Source organism: Microcebus murinus, chromosome 19 (genome assembly GCF_040939455.1).
Source record: "Microcebus murinus isolate Inina chromosome 19, M.murinus_Inina_mat1.0, whole genome shotgun sequence".
Lineage (NCBI taxonomy): Eukaryota > Metazoa > Chordata > Mammalia > Primates > Cheirogaleidae > Microcebus > Microcebus murinus.
Window position 1 is genome coordinate 8,491,794 of NC_134122.1, and position 18,221 is coordinate 8,510,014.

General features: G+C 53.3%; 1 protein-coding gene across 1 annotated transcript in view; it reads right to left on the minus strand.

Moving 5' to 3' along the window:
* Window positions 1-12,658, minus strand: part of TEKT5 (tektin 5) — a 36,667-nt gene extending 24,009 nt beyond the window's left edge. The window contains exons 1-5 of the mRNA XM_012785028.3: window positions 11,963-12,658; window positions 8,777-8,860; window positions 8,158-8,228; window positions 4,607-4,750; window positions 550-772 (exon numbers count right to left, since the gene is read on the minus strand). Of these exons, the coding sequence (XP_012640482.1) occupies window positions 550-772; window positions 4,607-4,750; window positions 8,158-8,228; window positions 8,777-8,860; window positions 11,963-12,529 (1,089 nt within the window). The 5' untranslated portion in view covers window positions 12,530-12,658. The remainder of the gene's footprint in view (window positions 1-549; window positions 773-4,606; window positions 4,751-8,157; window positions 8,229-8,776; window positions 8,861-11,962) is intronic.
* Window positions 12,659-18,221: the final 5,563 nt, after the last annotated feature.

An 18,221-nucleotide genomic window follows, 5' to 3' on the forward strand; every position in this document is an offset into this window, starting at 1 on the left:
GACCCAGAGGCACTGGGATAAGAGGGTAGCCCAGAGGGCATGTTGGTGTGGGACCAGCAGACAGATGGCAGAATTGGGGAGTCCCGCCAACTCCTCAAATTCCAAAAGCACCCCAGCCCTCAGCAGGGGACCGTTACACTGTTGGGGTCTTTGGAAGTCAAAGGTTACCCTCCCAAAGGTGCTGATGTGGGCAGAGACCAGCAGGGACGACGGTCCCTAGGGGTTCCTCTATCTACAGCTATCAGGCTCTGCCACTTGGGCCTCAGATGGGGAACGAGGTGCCCTGGGAGCACCAGCAGCCCCCTGGGGGCCGTGGTGACAGCCAGACCCAGCTCCAGGCTCCATCCCCCAATGAGCGAGAAGGGACCAACCCCAGATGCTAGGACCACCCCCTCCCCGTTCTGGAGTGGACAGGATTGTAGCCCTCGGGAGGGAGGGACCGTTTGGGTAGCGGGAGTGGGGGCGGCCTGGCCCAGATGCTGCCAAGGCTCTCGGGACGGGGGCTCGGGCTCAGCAGAGGAGAGGAAGGCCCCGGACACATCTGCTCACCTTCGCCAGCTGTGTCTGTAGCTTATTCTTCACATCCATCACCTCCGAGATGCGAGCGTTGAAGGCCAGATTGGTGTCGGTGAACTGCTTCCACATCTGATCTGACAAGGTCTCGGAGAGGTGTTCCGCTTCCTCCCGCAGCCGGATGGAGTTGGCCCGCATGGTCTGGGAGTGCCTGATGTTGTCGTTGGTGAACTTGGCCCAGGTCTCAGGCACCGAGACCCTGCAAAGGCACAAGGGCAAATTTAGCACAGGCGAGGAATGGGGGGAGGGGGGGCATTGGCAAGTCTTGGAGACGCCCAAATCCAGGGATTCTCGGCCTTGGCGGCCGTGGCCTTTGGGTTGGGAAGACTCCCTGTCGTGGGGGAGGAGTTGCTGTGTGCACTGTAGGGCGTTGAGCAGCACCCCTGGTCTCCCCCAACTGGATGCCAGTGGCGCCTCCCGCCAGCTGTGACACCCAAAATGTCTCCAGACATTGGCGATTGTCCCCTGGGCAAGGGGCACAGTCTCCCTGTTAATAACTACTGTCCTGGTCCTAACTCCTCATTTCACAGGGGCGGCAAGAGCAGCCTAGAGACAGCAGCTGGCCTTCACGAGGGCGCTCGGTGAGCTGGTAGGAGAGGAGGGTTCCATCCCCTCTGAAAGCTCTTCCCCCAACTCTCTCCCCCACCAGAAACACAGGCCGGGAAGCAGGCATGGGGCACGATGGTGGCCCAGTGTCCCTCTGACTCGGTGCTGAGCACGTGGCCATGCTACTGCTGCCGACTTTCTCATTCATTGTGTTTTCTGAACACCTGCCACATGCCCAGCATCATTCCGGGCCACTGGGATAGAGCCACGAACAAGAACGGCAACATCCCTGTCCTGATGGTGGTGAATTTCCAGAGGAAGGAGAGCCACAGCCAACAAAGGAGACATTTACACTGGGCGCCGCGTGCCAGGAAGGGGTTTAGAGGCAGGAGGATGAGACAGAGACCAACGGAGTGGGGTTATCACGTGTCGGGCAGAGTGTGAAAGGGACTGGATGGAATACTCGGACAAATCAGAGATTAGAAAATGGAAATCAGAGATTAGAAAGTGGAAAGTGGAAATCAGGGATTAGAAAATGCAGGACGCTGTCCCCACTCCAGCTGGGAGAGCCCAGGAGAGGCCACCTACCGGGGACAGCCTCCTCTGCAGACACACACAGGGCAGCTGGGGAGTGCATCTGGGGGAGCAGTGGCGATGGACACGTGCCACATTAGCAAGGGCAGGCGGGGAAGGCTTCTCGGAGGTGGTGACGCGGGAGGAACTCCTCAGTCTAGACAACACGGAGTTCTTCCTGGCAGAGCAGGCAAACCCCTGCGGCAAGCAACTGGTGGATCACATGGTCTTTCCTCCTCCGGGAAGCCTTTAAGGAAGGGGACGCCTTTCTTTGCACTGGCTTCAGGGCCTCGCTGAACCAGACTAGATAACTTCTCAAGGTCTTTTTTTTTTTTTTTCTTTTGTCCTGGAAGTCTCCAGTTATTAGATAACACAGATTTTTATTCTTGGGCAGGAGGAAGAAGGAGTTCAGTTTGCTGACTGGGGATGGGGGAGGGCGTTGTGCCTGGTTCAGAGCTTTCCTCCAGCCCAGACTCGAGGCTCCGAGAGGTGAAGCGTCTCGTCCAAGGTTGCACGGCTACTCACGTGCCAGGACACCGTGGGGGGAGGAGAGGCCAAGGGCGCCAGGTAGGAGCCTGCGGATTTACGCTGAGCGTGTCCATTGGTGCCGAAGGGGCACTGTCAATGTCGAGACCGGCAACCTCTAAGCCCTTGGCCTGCCCTGGAGCAGACAGCCGAGCTCCCCAGAGGAAATAACCGGCTTAATCACACTGTCCCCGGGGGGGACTTTGCCAGAGACAGCCTGTCCACTCAGCAGGCAGTGCGTCTCAGCAGGGAGGATGTGCTTTCCGGAGCCTGTGTCCTCCAGAGACAGAGGGGACAGCAGGCCTTGTGGGGAGGCAGGAAGCCTCCACTGGCAAAACACACAAGCTCAGTATCCAACGTAGGCGCAGACTGCGGCTCTGCCATTTGCTGTGTGAGCCTGAGCCAGTCGCTTCACCTCTCTGAGCCTTAGTTTCCCCATGGTAAAATGGGAATAAGAATTGTACCCACGCTCAGGGCTGCTGAGTGACTAAATGAGAAGCCCTTATCACGGCACCGGACACACAGTAAGCACGTGATGAATGTTTATTATTCGTGAGACGCTGCCTGGGACACTCTCAGCACATGCCTAGCACATAGCAAACATCAGGTGAAAGGTATGTGCTGCCATCATCATCATCATCATCATCATCATCATCATCATCGCCATCATCAGTTAATGCATAGCAATGAGAACTGCAGTGAAGAAGCTACCGCAATTCAGACAGTCACCGAACGTCCCCTTCAATCTGCCCAGACACGGCCCTGCTTTAAGAAAACCCCAAGTACGAAGCCCTGAGTAGCACATCTGGGCAGCGATCGGCGCCGCAAACAGCAGCTCGCTCTTTCCAGATGGAGCCGTGGAGGGGGGACCTCGATAGCGGGCCCCTCCTGCGCTGGAAATCAGGGTCCCCCAGCCAGCCCGGCCGCCAGGCCTGGGGGAGGCGTCTGTCCGGGAAGAGAGACCCTCTGGACTCCCCGTGCAGATGAGGAGGGCCAAGTCCCCAACGCCCTGCTCACCCTGCCGGGCCCACGGGGCAGTCCACCTCGTCAGGGAGAGGAAGAGCGTCCCCAGGAGCTGTCATTGCCGGAAATCCTGAGGGTCATCTCAACACTTTGAGATTTGCTAAGATCCAGAAAGCAGCCCCAGGCTTGGGCCAAGGACACTGCCAAGGGACTCCTCCCTTCCCTCCTCCCTCCCTCCCTCTGCTCCTCCTCCCTTTCCTTCCTCTTGCCATTCATCCTTTCAATCAGTGACGATTTATTACATATCTCTGCGTGCCAAGCATAGTTCTATGCACAAGAGATGTAAAAGGGGGGGACCAAGAGAGACGGACCCCGGACTGCCACTTGGGAAAGCGTGTCTTAGTTCTGCATGAAATGTCACAATGCTGTGACACGCCCACACAAGTGCCAGGCATACAGAAGGTACCTACCCTGTAGCCACCATGACAAGAAAATGACGTCACACAGCAAGCACCCAGTAGATGTTGGCTGTTACCATTCCTCGCCAGGCTCTGTGCTTACAACTTCGCACGCCCACCTTTTCATACTCACAGCAGCCCTGGGAAGTGGGTACTATTTTTTTCCCATGGTAGAGATGCAAAAAAAGGGCTCAAAGAGACGAAGTAACCTGCTCAGTGTTAGCGAAGAGGCTGGGTTTGAAGCCAGGAAGCCTGGCTCCAGAATCCACTCTCTTAAGCCACTAGTGTCAGTGGGTGTCGGTTGGCCCTCCCAGCCGAGCTTGTCACTTTCTTTTGGAATTTTTTGAGACAGTCTTGCTCTGTTGCCCTGGCTACAGTGCCATGGTGTCAGCCTAGCTCACAGCAACCTCAAACTCCTGGGCTCAATCAATCCTCCTGCCTCAGCCTCCCGAGTAGCTGGGACTACAGGCATGCACCATGCCCGGCTAATTTTTCTATTTTTAGTAGAGACGGGGGTCTCACTCTTGCTCAGGCTGGTCTCGAACTCCTGAGCTCAAGTGATCCTCCCACCTGGGCCTCCCAGAGTGCTAGGATGACAGGCATGAGCCACCGCCCTCCACCTGTTTTGGAATTTGTTTGATGGAATTGCTGGGCACTGGTGGCCGTGTGGCCTTCCCTAAGCCAATCGCACGCTCCCTCCTGAAATCTGGATCTTGAGCAAAGTGGGGCCAAGATGGAAAGATGGAGACGCTACAGCTGATTAGCTCCCATGCCCTAGCTCCCTAGCTCGCTCAAACTGCCAGAACCTTCCCCTCCAGGCTTCTGCTCGAGTTTGTGCTCCCATCACAGCCTCCCGGTGAATTCCATCTCATCTTATGTTAGACCTGGAGTCTACACTCGCTTGCAACAGAGGATCCTCATTCCGCCTGGGACACAGCCGGGGATGGGGACGGAGCACCGGTACTCACGTGCCATCCACCTTCTCCACGCCGTGGAAGTAGCCGATGCACTCTGATGTGTTCCTCATGTTGTAGCACTTCTGATCAATGAACTGGGCTGAGCATTTGTCCTCCAGGTCCTTCTCCAATGTGTGCTGAGCGTTGCGGTTGTCCCTGCAGAGGGAAGGGTTTGTCCTGGACCGAGCGCACCGGAGCCCCTCACCTAAGCTCGCACGGCGGGCGGGGCTGCCGGCCGGGTCCCTGGACTCCCGGGAAGGTGCTCCGCCCACCGTCCACACCTGCCTTTCCTGCCTGGCCGGGGCGCCTGGTGCAGTGAGGACACTGCCTTGCCCAGATGTGGCCTCAGGCCTCACAGAAAGCCACGTGGCAGGGTGGCCACCCGAGCAGGCCAGCGGCAGGGTGGGGATGCAGCGAGCACTGCCTGGCTGACAGGTTCCGGCTGATGCCTCCAGCTGCATGCACTGCCTCCCCGAGGGAGGACTGCGTCCTCTGACAAGCGGCCACTGCCCGGGGCCCGACACCCTCTGTCCAGGGCGGCTCCACCTCCCGGCCCTGCCGAGGGCAGCGCCACCGCCGCCTGCTGGCACCCTCGCCCACACGCTCTGCCCGGTTCTCTCCTCTCTCTGCCACAGTTGCTTTTCTCTCTCAGCCTCTATCCCAGCACGTCCCCCCCGTCTTTCCCTCTTTCTCCATGTCTGTCTCCATCCCTTTGTTTTCCTCCGTCTCCGTCTCGCCTCTCCATGCCCCGCCTGGCACATCTGGCTCTCTCTGGCCCTTTGTCTCCCTCTCCCCATCTCTGTCTCTGTGTATCTCCTCGTGTCTCCCTGTCTCTCTTGATATCAGTGCTCGTTCTGTTTCCCTCTGTGTCTCTCAGTCTCTGGGACTGTCTCTGTCTGCCTCAGTCTCCCCAGTTTTGCAGCTCCCCCCTGCGTCTTGTTTCACCATCCGGGATTGCACAAGCAGCCTCCCTACCCTGCTCCCAGGATCTCCCCTCTGGGACCCAGCTCCGCATTTCGAGTCTGGGGTCTGTTCACTCTGCCCCCTCCAGCCGTCCCATTGCCCAAGCATCAGCCTCCCCGCCCTCCCCGACGCCATGTTTTGCCACGTCCGTGGGTCAGTCACGAATGGAAAACCATTCTCTCTTGACATAAATAGGAGATCACAAAAAAAAAAGTGGAGGAAAGTACAGAATAGAGAGCCGGGAATAAGTCCACACATTTACAGTCGATCGATTTTCAACAAGATGCCAGGAGCACACAATGGGGGAAGGACAGCTTCTTCAACAGATGGTGTTGGGACAACTGGAAATGCACACGCAGAAGAATGAACTTAGAAGCTTATCTCACACCATGTACAAAAACCAGCCCAAAATAGATTAAAGACTTAAGCGTAAGACCTGAAACTGTAGAACTACTAGAAGGAAACATAGTGGAAAAGCTCTAAGACATTGGTCTGGGCAATGACTTTTTTGGACATGAGTCCAGTAGCACAGGCAATAAAAGCAAAAATAGACAAATGGGATATCAAACTACAAAGCCTTTGCACAGCAAAAGAAACAATGAACAGAATGAAGAGACAACCTAAGAAATGGGAGAAAATATTTGCAAACCATACATCTGATAAGGGGTTAATATCCGAACTATATTAGAAACTCAAACACCTGAATAGCAAGAAACAAATGACCCAATTAAAAAATGGGCAAAGTTATTATAGCACTATTTACAATAGCCAAGATATAGAATCAACCCAAGTGTCCAAAAACAAATGAAGGGATGAAGAAAACGTGGTATATATACATGATGGAATATTATTCAGCCTTAAAAAAGAAGGAAATCCTGTCATTTGCCACAGCATAGATGAACCTGGAGGACATTACATTAAGTGAAATAAGCCAGGCATGGAAAGACAAATATCTCATGATCACTTACATGTGGAATTTAAAATAATTGAACTCACAAAAGCAGATAGTGCAATGGTGATTAGCAGAAGCTGGGGGGGTGGTTGGGGAGATATTAGTCAAAGGATACAAAATTTCATTTAGGGAGGAGGAATAAGTTCAAGTACAACATGGTGATCATAGTTAGTAACAGTGTATTATATTATTGAAAATCACGAAGAGAGATTTTTAAGTGTTCTCACCACACAAAAAAAATGATCCATATGTGAGGTAATGCATACATTAATTAGTTTGACTTAGCCATTCCACAATGCATACATATTTCAAAATATCAGGTTGTACATGATAAATATAGTATATACTATTTTTATTAAAAATGAATAAATAAATTTTAAAAAATAACTGCAAGAAAAATACAATAAAACAAAAGCATGCTGTTTGGACAGCATTGGCCCTTTGTTAAAATTTGCCTGTTTAAATGCAAGTATTTAAGGTTTTTTAAGTGAGTTAATTTGTAGACAAACTGCAGGTAACACTAGTCCAGGTTTAGGTGGAATGGCGAGAAATCAGAACAGAGGCACACGAATGACTGCGTTTGTCCTTTTAGCTGTCACCTCCGCTGCGTCTGCGTCTCCTTTGCACACCTCCAGCTCCAGTGACTCCCGGGGCCTCCCCGGCCTGTCTGCCCGGCCGAGCCCTTTGCCGTCCAGGCAGCTTTTCTGCACTGTCTCCCCCTTTTTGTTCTGGCTGATTCGTTCTCATCCCTGACACCCAGGTCGAACCCTCAGGGGAGTCCAAGGGCTCCTGGAGGGGGAGGTGATTCTGGGGCACAGCAAACCAGGACGCGAGCTCTCAGAGCCCGTCCGGAATCTGCCTGTCCCCTTCCACCCACGAGGCTGCCCACGTCCACCACGCAGCAGGAGGCGCAGCCCTGGCCAGCTTGCTGGCCCCTCCCCTGCCGTCTGCCTCTGTGTGTCACTAGTCAGAGAGGGAAACCTGCAGGACAGCGTGCCCTGGAAGAGTTCAAGGCGAGCTGCGGGTTGAGGTGGGGAAGCTGCCTCCTGGGAGCCGGTGCCCAGGGTTTAGCTATCAGCCTCAAGCCCCGTAAAACTGGAGCCTCCCTTTAATTATGAGAGGGGCCTCCTGGCTTGTCATGCGGTTGCACAACCTAAGAACAAAACGTTGATTTCTTTTGAAGACTCCTGGCTCAAAGCACCTACCAGCTGCCTTCCCGAGATGTCCCAGCCCCTGGCCTGGCTACCTGATGCCATCTCCCAAGGTTCAGAACTCACATGGGGAACCCACAGGCCAAGAGAGGTTCTAGAGAGGCCAATCCTCTTTCGCCAGAGCCCTCGTTACAAACAAGAGCAACCAGTGATGCCCTAGCTCATGCGAGTCAATGCCGCACATCTCAACAACATCGTCTTAGTAGCTTGAAATCAGCCATTGTGGTAGCATTTACACCACAGGAATGGGCAAATCCTACAAATCAGGACCTTCTTCCCCCTGACCCCCACCCCCTGGAGAGCTGGTGGTTAAGCATTCACCAGCACACCACTGACCAAAAGAACCGTCCAGACACAAGCGAGCCCACCTGGCTTGCAGCCAGAAACCTGGGAGTCCCAAAACCAACCCAAGGAGAGGGAGAGAAAGAACCCCTTACCTCATTTGCAGTTCAATTCTTTGAGCTAATTTTCTCATCCGCTCTTGGCAACATTTTAGCAAATCTACTTCCTGAAATGAAAAATGTCAGAAAGAGTGAAGCCCCTTAGAAACTCACCGTCCTGTCTCCCAGCCCAGAGCCCTCACCCCTCACCTCTCACATCTACCCTTGACCCCACAAGGTGAAATGTCATGGTGGGGTTCCTGCCTCAATCCACGTGACCCCACTTGGGGCTCTTTGGCCCACTTTCTTTTATTTTTATAGAACTTTAGATTAAAAGAAAATTTAGCACCTACTATGTGCCAGGTGCTTGCTTCTGGATTAGTTTACATTAAATTAAATGATGTATATGAAGTGGTACTGCATATGACATACAGCAGGTATTTAATAGACACTAGCTTCTATTATCATTATTCGTCTATTAGTACTTGTGCCCATTTAGGAGATGAAAAGACTGAGGCTCGAATGACCCCACTTCTCCCTATTCTTAACTGCAGCCTAGGCCCCCACCCATGCTTCCTGAGCCCTAACTTTCCACAGGGTCACACGTGTGGCTTCTCAGAAACCAGCTGGCCCAGCTGCCTCCCTCGGGGCTGGGCAGACCCGGCAGGCGCCTTACCCGAATAAGGTTTTTCTCTACGTTGTCATGGACCAGATCAATCCCAATTCTTTTCTCTCGGTGGTACAGACACTCCAGGGCCACCTGTAGGGAATGGCGGGAAAGAGCGGATCCTTCCGTGTGTCGCCCCAGAGAGGGGATGACGCACGTCTACCTTTGCCACAACCTGTTCTTTCCTCTGAGAAACCCGGGTGCTGCGTGGGACCCCATCTCTGTGCCTTAGGTGGGCTTCCAGCTCCCCTGGTCCCCCAGTGGGGGCTGTGGGATGCTCGGGCTGATGCATTAGGCGATGCAAGGCCCAGGGAGGGAAAGCAAGACAAAGCCGTGTGCTGGGAGCCAACTGTGATTCCCACAACCTCCATCAGTGGCCCCCAAGCCTCCCGAACTGTAACGATAAATAGAGTAAAACTCCAGCGTCGTTCCAGACAAGACAGTATGGGCTGCTGTCCTGTCTGTGCCTCTCTCTCGAGCTCAAACCCAGGCTTAGCCACGTCCTATTGTGTGCACTTAGGCGAATCACTTAGCCTCCCTGACCCTCTGTTCCTTCATCTGCAGATGAGTGCAATATCGGTGCATACCCTACAGGTTTATCATGCAGGTGAAGGCAGCTCGACAAGTGTAAAGTACTCAGAATACTGTGCATAAATACGATCTGTGAACATATATGCAAAACCGTCTTTGGAGATCTCCCAGTGGGGGGACAGCTTTGGGAAGTGGTCAGGGCCATGTGGGACCAGGAGACCCTGCCACGCAGCCTTGGGCCTCCCAGCTGTCATAGAGACCTGGGCAGAGCAGAGCAGACAGGAGAAGGGGCCACTGGGGGTGCTCTGCCAGGGGAGACTGAAGAACAACGGTGATTGGCCATCAGCCTGTGACATCACAAAGGGCAGCAGGAGCGAGAAGGAAGCGGGAACACTGAGGTCTGGATGTCGGGGTACAAATGCATATGGGAGCTCAGAAAGGAGAGGGAGTACAGTGCTCCTTCTCTGAGCCACACTCAATTTTGTCTCCTGGGCTGTCCCCTCAGTCCAGGCAGCTTCTCCCTAGACTGTACTCCCTCTCCCTAGACTGTACTCCCTCTCCCTAGACTGTACAGTGCTGGAGGCAGCACAGTGAACTAGGCAGACAGGGGCCCTGCTCCCGTGCAGCCTGCGTTCTGGCAGAGGGGACAGAACACACACAAAGAAACGTGATCATCCTGACTGTGACAAGGGCTGCAAGGAAAATAATCAGGGAGGTGTGAGTGGGTGGGTGGGGAGTGACCCGCAGGGTGGCCAGGGAGGAGACAGACTGAGACCCGAATCATGAGAAGCAGAGACGCAGAGGTGAGCAGGAACAGCACACCAAGAAGAGAGGGAACAGCAGGTGTAAAGGCCCTGCGGTCGGCAGAGTAACATACAGGAAGCCATGGGTTGGGGTGGAGAGGGCCAGGCTGGAGCAGTAGCAGGGACAGGGGTAGGGAGGGGCAGAGGAACTCAGGAATTAAGAAGTCAATTTCCGGGAGGCCATCGAGGGAGCCAGTGGGAGAGTTTAACATTTAAAATCACCCCTCTGGCTGCTGTGTTGAGGATGGGTCGGCAAGAGTAGGGGTTGGGAGACCAGGAAGGAGGCGGTCGCCACTGTCCAGGGAGAAGCTTCCTGGACTGAGGGGGCAGCCCAGGAGACAAAATTGAGATGTCTCTGGTCCCTGTGCCACCACGTGGCAGATCAGAGGAGGCCTCGGGTGACCGGGCAGAGCTGGGCTTTCCAGACAGGCCAGGCAGCGAGAAGAGAGTGCAGGGGACAGGGGCGGGGGCGGGGGCGAGCAATAGATTTGGGATGCAGCCCTGCCCTCCCTTCCCTCAGGGGAAAATCCAGGGGTGGGGGGGGAGGGAACAGTGGACTCCTCCTCCCCCACCTGGGGTTGGGAACCCCAGAGTGGCAGGAACCTACGCCAGGTCTCCCAGGGGCATCTGGAGGCAGGACCCCTCCCACAGGAGCCCCGGCCCCAGCATGGGGCAGAGACGGCCACAGGAGGGCTCCAGGCAGGAGGTCCCTGGTCCCCTGCACACTCCAGAGAGCAGCAGCACATCACCCTGTGTGGCCAAGCTTAGTTCACATAGACGCTGCGGGTCCCTCACACAGTGGCCGCCCAGCCCCTCCTTCCATGGGAGACGTGAGTCCCGGCAAAGGGGCTAAAAACAGAAACACATGGTGGGCCTTCTGGAAAAACAGATAAGGGACAGACCCTGTCCCGACCTTCCTGCCCGTAGTGAGAAAAGGCTCCGGCACCACAGGCATGTGCACTGAGAAATAGGAAACCTCCTCCTAAGCCCAAACCATAGGGCAAAAGCCACATGCCCTGGGTGGCAGAGCAGAAAGAGAGAGCCCGGCTCCTCCTGGCATCGAGTGGAGCCTGCAGCAGCCTGATCTCTTTCCCCCTCAAATTTTCATTATGGCAGAAAAAGAGGCCCCCATCTGGCTGAGCCACTGCCATTGGTCGTCTGTCCCCTGCAGCCACAGCAATCCTAACTACGCCTGGAGACTTGGAGACCAAGGGAGTGTCAGGAATATCCACATTTAGGGATTATTCATTTATTATTCAACAGATACTTATTGAATGCCTACTGTGTGCCTCGCCCTGTCCTAGGCTGGGAACACACTCGAAACGTTGGTCTAGACAATAGTCAGCAGCACAGACATTGGTCACTAGGGGTGCCCTGCCGCTGAGTACTGGTCTTGGATACAATGGTGACAGAGTGCACAAAAATCTCTGCCCTGATGGAGCCCTACTCTGGCGGGGACAAAAACACCAATCGATCAATCAATCAATCAATAATAGAGTACATTAGTGGATAAGTATCATAAAGAAAAATAAAGCAGCTATGTTATGTACTCTACGGTCCCGAACAGACACACACGCCTGCTCACACATGCACACGCATCCACATAATGTCTTAACGAGCCCCCTGCAGCTCTGACGTAGCCCCAAGTAGAGAAGAAAATCCAACCTGATATGTGGGACCAGCCCGAATCGACTACGATTGTATTTTCCCCTTAGTAACTGACCATACAACATGAAGCAGCTCACGCCAATTTGCAAGGTGCCTGTCACCTTGACCTTGAGCCAAGAGCAGGGGAGCGTGAGCACTGCACCCACATTGCGGGCGGCGGCCGCCACAGCTCGGTCCCCACCGCGGTGCTCACCTGCAGTGGGCAGTTTATCTGTTCCGCTGCGCACTCCACCCGCTTCCTTGCTGTGTCCATGTTGTGCTGCTCGGTCACAAGTCTCTCCAGCTCATAGTTCAGCTCTGACTTCCAGTAGCCGATGTCCGACAGCCTCTGGCACAGGTTCCGGGAGGTGCCCTCCTGCATCTGGCGTGTCAGCTGGTCCTTGTCCTGCATGAGCCGCATGGAGTCGCCCCCCAGCCGGCCAGCCCACAGCCGGGAGGCCTCAGCCCCGAGTAGCTGCAGCTGGTTGGACCGGTCCCAGTCCTTGGGGGTGTAGCGGCAGAAGAGAGCGGAGCGGAGGGCAGGCAAGACGGTAGATGGCCGCATGGTGTTGGGACACTCCTCCGGGCAGTTCTGGGTGTCAGAGAGCCTGTAGAAGAGGCTGGGCCTCCATGAGTTGACGTAGCGGCACCCGGGCAGGTGGAAGGGCTGGTAGCACTCGTGGGCTGCAGAGGTCTTTGTAGTCGAGGACTGGGAGCTCATGCCGCAGGTTTTCTTTGGGCCACAGTAACTGGCGGTCTGAGAGGTCCCAAGAAACTCCATCCTCCCCTATCGGCCCCACTTGGGCAAAACCCAACCCATGGGGGCAAAGGCGTCAGCAGGAAGGGGGAGAGGGCTTCTCTTACGGACGAGCAGGACCTCTATGACTCAGCACTGGTGTCACAAAGCCTGAGGGCAGACAGAGACTTTTAGCAGGGCCCTTGTTGACTTACAGGCCAGCCGGGGTCATACTGTCCAAATCAAAAAAAAAAAACAAAAGACAAAAGCAAAACCAACAAATGGATATGAATTTCACAACCCACAGATTTGGGACGCAGGAAGCGGCCACTTCACCTTTCTGTGACAACCAGCTTGCCTTGCTAGCCCTCACTAGGTCCTATGGCAGAAAAATTAACGTAGTCCATCCCTTAGACTCAATTAGCTGGGGCCAATTTGGTCAAGGTGGGTAGTTTTCTTTCTTACTTTGTCCCCAAGGTGACATAAAATGGTCCGGTCTATCCGTACCAGGAAATGCCACTTAGCAATGCCACTCCCAACAGCACGGGCGAATCTCAAGTGTGTTGAGTTGCGCGGCAGCCGCCAGGCGCAAAGATGAACACGTCCCGTGTGGTTCCACCTACAGGACACTCTGGAAAAGACAGAGGACAGAACGGTGGCTGCCAGGGGCTGGAGGTGGGGGCAGGGCTGTCTACGAAAGGGCCCGAGAAAACCAGAGAGGGGATGACAGCACCGTCCCGGGGGGGAGGCTACCAACTATACGTGTATTTCTCAAAACCCGCAGAACTTTCCACTAAAAAGAGTGCCTTCTACTGCACATAGATTGTACTTCAATAAAACAGAGGGGTCTGGAGCCCCAGAGGTGGAGACCACGTCTACTTTGCTCATTGTGAAGTCCCTGCTGTCCAGCGCACCATGAATGAATGAATGAGTGAGTGAACAGGAATCTAAAACGAGAGCTTTACTATCATCCCAGAAAAACCACTCAATTCTGTATTCTATAACAATATTTTTATTGCACTGGGAAACTCCCCCTCCTTTGGCTGTGCGGGTGGCAACCAAATGTGGAGGTTGGAGACAAGAGGACCTCCCAGTGCTCACAGGGGAAAGGGAATAATCTAACCCCCTAACGGGCCTTGTTAGTTTGAAATGATGTTCGACGGCAGTTTTCTCCCCAGTTGCCTAAAATTAAGGGTGGGAATGAGAGGACTAAGGTGGAGAGGGTGAAGAGAAATAGCATTTATTAAGCACCTTCTGTATACTTGTGCTTTACATATACTTAATTTTATTCTCATGGCCAGCCTATAAGAAAGGCACGAAGAGGGACCAAAAAATGTCCCTTGGTGACTTCCAGGGGGGGCAGCTCTCTGCAGGTGGGCAGTGTCCAGAGCCCGCCTCACTCACCTGTGCTCCAGGCCACTGGCTTGAATGCTGTGGGGAGTTGTGTGAGGACAAATCCCCCCCCAAAGTCTGCCACCCGCCAAGTGAAACTGTCACGCAGACACTAACCTGTCTGACTGCCCAGGCTCTGGCTTGATTTTCTTAAGCAAGCTGGGAAGAAAAGCTGCAAGGAAAGAATTAACCTCAAATTCCTGGTATTTGACTTCGCATGTCAATATACCCACATTTTGACAAAATAGTACATGTACTTCCATGTATGTGTAGGCATGTGTGTGTGTGTGTGTAACCCATGTGCATTTTTTCATGCTGTAAAGAAAGACAAGAATCTATCTCAGGGGTCAAACAGTGAGGCAGATGCAACCTGCATGGTATAACATTTTTGTTTAGAAAGTGAAAATTTTAGTTTTTACATGAAATCTTTTACTGAATTTAAACAATGACTTGAAAAGGGAAACGTATTCTTTTATTTGTTAATTGCATTGAAACTAAAAAACCCAAAAATGCAACTATTACTGAAAGTGTTGTTGTACAGAGGAGGAAGGTGTTTATGAAAATGATCTCCAAGAGTCAGATACATTAGGTATGCCACTGCCTAGAGACCCCTCGTTCATTGCAAAAAGATTGTTTTCGAATGATCTTAAACCAAGTTAATGGAAAACGATTTCTTTTTCTGAAATGCCGCATGGCTGGCAGAATCCAACCAAGCCCCCGTGGGCAGTGGAGGAGGAGGGTTGATGAGAGGGAGAGGGGAGACCTCTCTATCCCCACCAGTGGGGTTCTCGACCTTCTGCACCCCATTGGCTTCCTGCACTCCGGACACTCCAGGTTCAAGGTTGCCCAGGCCCTGTTTTACCGCCATCTCCACCTGGAACCTGCAGGACCTGTTTTGAGCCGGCTGCCTGAGCTCCACAGGCTCCTGCCCTTTCCAAAGCGACCACTCCACACCTGGGAATCTACCGGAAACCCACCTCTCTGCAGAGGGAAAGCACCGAGACGTCTTCGTGACGGCCAGCACAGTGCTGTCCAACAGAACTTTCCGCAGGATGGAAGCGTGCCGATCTGCGTGGTAGGATATGGTAGCCACCGACCCCGCGTGGCTCCTGAGTGCTTGAAACGTGATTCGTCGCCCGAGTCTTGGAATTTTGAATTTTTTAAAAATTTTAATTCATTTGAACAGCCACACGTGGCGGTGGCTACTGTCCTGGGCGGCGCAGGGCTGGAAAGCTGGCGTGTGCAGAGGAGTGCTAACCGTGCAGAAGAGGGGCGAGCACAGGCCGCGCAGGGAGAGACAAGCGTCCCGACACGCTGTCCCTTTGCTTGCAGAGGCCCACGCAGTGCTGTGAGGACCGCACAGGAGGGCGGTGCTGGCACAGGATGGCAGGGAGACTGTCCAGGCACGCTCTGTGTGACCTTTGTATTGAGAACCGTGGGGATGTATTGCTAATCCCAAATGCCGATGTGTTTAGCGGCGTTGCTGAGTGGCTGCAGGGAAGAAGTGGAGAACCGCTGGGTGTCCGCGTGGTTTTCTCAGCATGCCTGACCTTCGCCGAGCCCTCACTGTGGGCCGGGGGATGTGCCAGCAGTGTGCGCGCGCGCGTGTGTGTGTGTGTGAGAGAGAATGGGTGTGACTGCAAGTGCATGTGTGTGAGAGACAGAACGAGTGAGTGTGTGGGTTTGCGAGAGGAATGTGAGTGCGTGTGTGCACGAGTGCACACATGCGTGTAAGTGAACGTGTGAGTTTGTAGAAGAAGGAGAGAATTTGGGTGTGAGGAGAGTGGGTGTGAGCGTGTGAACGAGCGTGTGTGAGTGTGAGAGTGGAGGTGGGTGAAAAGGGTATGTGTGCGCTCGTTCGCATGTTGTGTGTGAGGGAAACCACTCGCTGAGAACCGTGTAATGAGATGATGGACGTTGGCCGGGCGCGGTGGCTCACGCCTGTAATCCTAGCACTCTGGGAGGCCGAGGCAGGAGGATCACTCGAGGTCAGGAGTTCAAAACCAGCCTGAGCAAGAGCATGACCCCGTCTCTAATAAAAATAGAAAGAAATTCATTGGCCAAATAAAAACATATAGAAAAAAATGAGCCAGGCATGGTGGCGCATACCTGTAGTCCCAGCTACTTGGGAGGCTGAGGCAGCAGGATTGCTTGAGCCCAGGAGTTTGAGGTCGCTGTGAGCTGGGCTGACGGCACGTCACTCTAGCCCGGGCAATAGAGTGAGACTCTGTCTCAATAAATAAATAAATAAATGAAAATAAAAGAAATAAAAAAAGATGACGGATGTTTAATTTGCTGGCGTTTGAGTCCAGGGGACCGGTCTGTGTTTGGAGAAACATTTCCTGGGGGCCTGGGACAGAAGGTGGGTGGCAACAGCTACAACAACCGCCTCTCCTGGGTTTGAGCCCCGCGCCACAGGGAGCCCACGCCCTGCGCTCAGCGCGGCCCGCAGGGCCACTCGGCATCCTCTAAGCAGACCACGAGCAGCCAGCCAGCCCGGCCCTGGGAGCACCAGATAAATTACGATAAACCATTGAAGAGAGGAGGAGTGGGGAGAACAGGGAGAGAATCTCAGAGATAGGAGCCATCCATCAGAGCGACTCAAGCCAGCAGCGTGCTGTGGCGCCCCTGCTGGCGGCAGGACTCCCGTCACCTTTGCCCTTTCCACTTTGATTTTCAGAAGGAATCTTTCTGGTGCTTAGAGCACTGGCCCTGGTTGGCGTCCAGTGACCCGGTCACTTTTCTGGAAATCTACCTGCAGATAAATGCACACGTGTGTGCTAAAACGCACACAGAAGTGTGTTCGTTGCTGTGCTGGTTGTGGCAGTGAACAAAGTGGAACTAATGAAATACCCCTGAGCAAAGGACAGCTAAATAAAATATAGGGCGCTCATTCTACAGACTACTCCCCAGCATAGAAAGAGTAAGTCAGGGTGGGGCGAGGTGGCTCACGCCTGTGATCCCAGCGTGAGGCCGAGGTGGGAGGATTGCTTGAGGCCAGGAGTTTGAGACCAGCCTGAGCACAAAAAAAAAAAAAAAAAAGAAAGAAAAATTAGCTGGGCATGGTAGTGTATACCTGTAGTCCGAGATACTTGGGAGGCTGGGGCAGACCCAAGATCACTTGGGTCCAGGCGTTCGAGGTTGCTGTGAGCTACAACCGACACCACTGCACTCTAGCACGGGTGACAGAGACAGAACCTGTCTCAAAACAAAACAAAACCAAAAAACACCAGTAAGTCAGATCTGTGTTGCTGATAAGTGATGAAACTAAAGCATAGAACGGTGAGAACATGTGATGCCACATGTGTAGACATACATAGGATTGTATGTGCACTAACACTTCCGGGGAGATACACAGGAAACCGTGCCGGACTTATCAGCTTTGGGGCTGGGCAGGTACAAAGTGGATGGACAAGGCACAGTGGGAGAATGTTACTTTTCGATCAGACCCTTCCATCTATATAATAATATGTATGTACATATATATGAAATATTCCTATATCATTGTTTATACATACACACATACAAACACACACATATGTGTATGAATAAAAACCTAAAGGACTTCCCCTTCCGGCCAAGATTGAGTTAGCAAGGATTAACTTTACCCTCTTCTCCGAAACAACTCAGAAAACACTCTCAGAAAACGCCTACAACAATGAGTCCCCAGACGTTGGACATCAGGACAATGTCTGGACAGTGAAGGACAGCGATCCCCATGAGGCGGGGAAGAGATGAGTGAGTGCTACAACTGCCCAGCTGACTGCATGGAGGAAGATTCCGGGCCACGGCACAGGAAGAATTGAGCACGGAGAGTGCAGTGACCTTTCCAAGTTCGGGAGGCAGAGCTGGGAAGGAGGGACACCAGTGTGGCTGGAGTGTGAAGGATGCAGCCACACAGGACAGCAGAGGGCGGTGGGGACAGAGCCCTGGGACTTGCGGAGGGCACCCTCGGTCTTCATCTGGGTACACGTGAGAAAACACCACCCAGGCTGGGAAAGAGCCACCTGAAAGGGTTAAACAGAACAACATCCAGAGCTCACGCAAGGCTGGGAATAGTTTCTGATCCCACCAGCCACAGTAGGAAATTTCACAGTTTGTGTAGCATCAGGCCAAATATCAAGAAGGGTTTTGCCCCAGGATTATAGGGCAACATTATTAGCTCTAGACTTATACCGCTCTGATCCTACCTAACAAAGCTTAAAAGCAAGTCCCCAAAAGAAAAAAAATGTTTCCAAGTAAATTAGCTGTGTCTTAGAAAAAAAGATCAAGGATATTTGTAAAAATACAAACATTTTTAGTGCTCAACAAGGTAAAATTCACTGCATCTGTTATCCAATAAAAA